The 4,508-nt window shown below is 51.6% G+C and overlaps 1 protein-coding gene across 1 annotated transcript in view; it reads left to right on the top strand.

Moving 5' to 3' along the window:
- ESYT1 (extended synaptotagmin 1) overlaps nt 1–4,123 on the top strand; it is a 13,852-nt gene extending 9,729 nt beyond the window's left edge. The window contains exons 17-24 of the mRNA XM_023757944.1: nt 346–396; nt 1,279–1,453; nt 1,573–1,727; nt 1,833–1,931; nt 2,014–2,145; nt 2,219–2,324; nt 2,746–2,795; nt 3,278–4,123. Of these exons, the coding sequence (XP_023613712.1) occupies nt 346–396; nt 1,279–1,453; nt 1,573–1,727; nt 1,833–1,931; nt 2,014–2,145; nt 2,219–2,324; nt 2,746–2,795; nt 3,278–3,317 (808 nt within the window). The 3' untranslated portion in view covers nt 3,318–4,123. The remainder of the gene's footprint in view (nt 1–345; nt 397–1,278; nt 1,454–1,572; nt 1,728–1,832; nt 1,932–2,013; nt 2,146–2,218; nt 2,325–2,745; nt 2,796–3,277) is intronic.
- The last annotated feature ends 385 nt before the right edge of the window (nt 4,124–4,508 follow it).

Genomic DNA, 4,508 nt, shown 5'->3' with positions numbered 1-4,508 from the left:
GAGGTTGACATTTCCAGGTTTGTACGTGAGGAGCCAGGATAAAAGAATGGACAACCCTGGAGACAGGTAGATCGGGTTAAGAAATTAGAGTAAACTGAAGCAAGAAATGACAGAGGCCAGATGGTATCTGGTGGGTTGTTTTGACATGGAGGGGGAGGGAGGAGCAAGGTACAGCCTCGATGCTAACTCCTGGCTTTTTAGCATGGGTGGCTGGACGGGTAAAGGTGCCATTGACAACATAGTGAGTGCACAAAGGAGGAGTTTTTAATTTGAGATCTCAGAGAGCCATCCAGAAGGTCCATCTATGGCCTGTTCTGATGTTCTTCCCTTTCCTCCTTCTTTGAGCATCATGAGCAAGCAACAGGTGGCCACTGCCATCATGAGTGTGAGGGCACCGTAAGGTGTATATGAAAAGACCAGGGATGGGCATGCCGGGCACTGCAGCAACGAAAGGGCAGATGGAGGAGTCAGAGCTCTTCAAAGGGCCTGAAGTGTAGCCAGGGCAGTGGGACACTCACCAGGAAAGAGTGGGTTACAGAGACCAAAAGAGGAGTGTTTCAAAAGACAGGAAGTGGCCAGATGTTGCTCAGAGGTAAAATTAGATCACGGAAAAGTATTCATTGACTTTGAGAACTAGGAAGTCACTGATTATTGCAGCAACTTCAGTGGGATAAATGGAGTGGAAACTAGGCATCAGTGGGGTGAAGGGTGAACAAATGTGAAGAGGAATGGGGGGTGGGGCCAGGGAAGGGGGAAGGTAATATAGGAGCGCTGACTCCCTCCTCATGGAGCAATCAGATACCTTCGAAAGTTGATAGGAAAATATTGTAACTATTCACAACACGAGCAGAGGTAGAGATGTAGATGAGCTCAGTTCCTCATCTTACACAGCAGGGAATCGGTGGATACCAAAGTTGGCAAATCATGAAGTAGAGATACAGGCATATTAATTAAATTATGTTCAAACAAAGGAAACTGGGAGGTTTTGAATGTTGTTAATATTTGGAGTATGAAAATAGGGGTAGGATGGGCAGAAAACATTTACTTTAATTTTAATTCAGTTGTTGCTGTTCTTTCCTCCTCCCTGTGCAGGTATTACTGGTATAGTGTGTAAAAGCTTAGGAAGTAAAGATCGTATCATCTACTCTGGTTAAGAAAGGCAGGGAGGTAGAGGGACCTACAGCTGTTACCAGGGCTTCCTTGCCCTTCACAAAAGGGAGTCTCTCACCAAAACCACCCGAGTGCAAGCGTCTGGGCCTGGAACCCTCGGATTTAATCTTCATCTTCTGATCACAGTGCTGTTGCTCCACAGGTTCGGGGTGAGGGGACTGGTGCATTGGGCTCATTATCCCTGCCGCTCTCGGAGCTCCTTGGGGCTGACCAGCTGTGCGTGGACCGCTGGTTTACACTCAACAATGGTCAAGGGCAGGTGCTACTGAGAGCACAGCTGGGGGTGAGTGCCAGGCAACGGTGGGCAGGAAGGGGAGGGTGGGCGGGAACAGAGGGCTGCATCATCATAGCAAGTGAGTGGAGCAGAACTCTGCCCAGCTCACAGCTTTCTTGACCTCCTAGATCCTGGTGTCCCAGCACTCCGGAGTGGAAGCTCATAGCCACAGCCATAGCTACAGCTCCTCATCTGTGAGTGAAGAACTGGAGCCCTGGGGGGGCCTGCCTCACACCACCTCCTCAGCCCCAGAGCTCCGGCAGCGCCTGACCCACGGTGACAGGTGAAGGGCTGGGGTGGGACGATGGGATGCATCAGGAATAGAAAGGGTGAGCGACAGGTTCCCTGGGCACTGCCTTCTCCCAGACCTGTGTCCATCTCTCCACAGTCCCCTCGAGGCTCCAGCCGGGCCTCTGGGCCAGGTGAAGCTAACTGTTTGGTACTACAGTGAAGAACGAAAGCTGATCAGCATCGTTCACAGTTGCCGGTGAGACCCCATCCGTCAGATCCTCCAAGTTCTCTCCGTCCCCCCCTTGTGTTGCCTCATCACCTTGATCCTCCTGTTGCAGGTCCCTTCGACAGAATGGACGGGATCCCCCTGACCCCTATGTGTCACTGTTGCTACACCCAGACAAGAACCGGGGCACCAAGAGGAAGACCTCACAGAAGAAGAGGACCCTAAATCCTGAATTCAATGAACGGTCAGTGGGCAGTCAGGTGGAGAGATGGCAGGCTCGAGAAGGACACCTGCCCTCATACCCAGTCCCTCCCCAGGTTCGAATGGGAACTGCCCCTGGATGAGGCCCTCCGGCGAAAGCTGGATGTCTCTGTGAAGTCTAATTCTTCCTTCATGTCAAGAGAGCGTGAGCTGCTGGGAAAGGTAAGAGCAGGGGTCCTCAAACTTTTTAAACAGGGGGCCAGTTCACTGTCCCTCAGACCGTTGGAGGGCCGGACTATAGTTTAAAAAAAACTATGAACAAATTCCTATGCACTCTGCACATATCTTATTTTGAAGTAAAAAAACAAAACGGGAACAAATACAATATTTGTATTTGCATGTGGCCTGCGGGCTGTAGTTTGAGGACCCCTGGGTAAGAGAGTGAGCGTGGGCAGGGCAAAGGTGAGAGAAGCTGCTGGTACCAAGGCTGTAGTCCCTGCTAGGGAGGAAGCACGCCAAGTGACATTACTTGATAGGTCACCCAATCACCTCTGCACTGGTTTGGGACCAGGAAGTGTGACGATGGGATGTAGCCTTTGGAGCTGTCAGAATAACTTCTTGCCTTGACCATCCTCCAACACAGGTGCAGTTGGACCTCGCTGAGACAGACCTATCCCAGGGTGCGGCCCAGTGGTGAGTATCTGACGGTTGGGGGATGGGCCTAGATATTAAGTAGGAGAAATCCCAAACAGGACGGGAAAAAAGGATGCAAACTGAGCTGAGAACCATTGGTCCTCTGAAGTATAAAAGCTCTGAGATCCTGTCTCATTTCTAAGACACAAGAGTCAACTTTATTTATTTTGTTTTGTTAATCTTCACCTGAGGATATTTTTTCCATTGATTTTTTTGTAGAGAGAGTGGAAAGGAGGATGGGAGAGGGAGAGAGAGGTAGAGAGAGAAACATCGATGTGAGAGAGACACATCAGTCTGCTGCCTCCCACACATGCCCCAACTGGGGCAGGGGATCAAACCTGCAACTCAGGCGTGAGCCCTTGACCAGAAATTGAACCCGAGACCCTTCATGATAGTGCATGGGCCAATGCTCCGGCCACTGGGCAACACTGGCCAGAACATGAGTCAACTTATGCCTGAGTATTCTCTGCTTGCTCCCACAGGTATGACCTCCTGGATGACAAGGACAAAGGCAGCTCCTAGGAGCAGGGGATTAACAGCCTCACTGCGGTCTCTCTGCCTTGCCTCCTGCCGCATCACCGCCTCGATGTGACGAGCCAAAAGCTAGGGCCTGAGGCAGAGCCTGTGCCCCTCGGCCCTCTTACCTCCCAGGCCCTTGCCAGGGCCTTTGCCTGACCAAAGAGGGGAACCATATGTTACCCTTTCTTTACTGCACGGCCTTTATCCTTCTGGGCTCCTGAGGCAGGGACCTGAGCTGGCTATTTCCTGCTCTGCCTGCAAAGTCTCCTTTCCGCCCAGCTCCTCAGGGCCTTCTGTACCTGTGCCTGGCCACTGGCAGCACTAGCAGTGGCATTAGCTTATGCCAAATACATTTTCAGAAAGACCTTTCAATTGAATGGTCATCTTCTTCCCTGTTGTCAGCAGGGAGGGAAAACACATGGGCAGGGAAGTGGGTCGGCTGACCTCTCAAGCTCTGAGCCTCTTGGACCCCTGCATGTAGCGAATGTAGAGCAGCCCAGTCCCCCGTGCATTTCTGTCCCCACGTCCCTCAAGCCTGTCCCGAAAACGACACCTGCTACTGACGGGGGCCAGCCAGTCTCCTGACTCCACTTGGGAACTGGGGACACTTGGATTCTACCCGAGCCTTCAGGTAGCAGGTGGCACTCTGGGAGCCTCTAGCAGGGGGCCTTGGAGGCCTCAGAACAGCAGGGCCAATTTTTTTCCTGGATGCCTAGGCTGTTGACTCTCTGACTAGAATTGAATCTCGTCATTTTGCACCAGCTCTGCCAACTCACTGTATCTTACATTAAACATTTATATTCAACCCAGCTGTGGCTCTTTACAGGGAAGCCAGCCTACCAGTTAGAAGTTAGATGCTTATTCCAAGTGTCAAAAGCCTTTATTCGAGTCTACTTACTGGTCAGAACCTACTGTGGTTGCAGCCACAAGAATGTTTCTGTTGAGAATGGTCAGGGGGCCTGCCTGTAGTAGCTGCTGCTGCGTTTCTGAAGATTCATTCCCGTCACTGTGATGCAGTGTGCTACCCACCCAACTTGTCTGCTGACCATTGTCTCATGGGCTTTCCAGGAAGGGGGTTCCCAAACCCTTGAGCCTGGGTGCTCTGCCTCAGCACAGGCTCACAGTGTCCCAGTGGTATGTTTCCCTATAACCAAAAGACTTCAGCCCAGCCGATGGGCAGCGAGATGAGTAATT

The sequence above is a fragment of the Myotis lucifugus genome, unplaced genomic scaffold (assembly GCF_000147115.1).
Source record: "Myotis lucifugus unplaced genomic scaffold, Myoluc2.0 scaffold_119, whole genome shotgun sequence".
In the NCBI taxonomy this organism is placed as follows: Eukaryota; Metazoa; Chordata; class Mammalia; order Chiroptera; family Vespertilionidae; genus Myotis; species Myotis lucifugus.
This window is presented reverse-complemented; position numbering and strand designations above follow the sequence as displayed.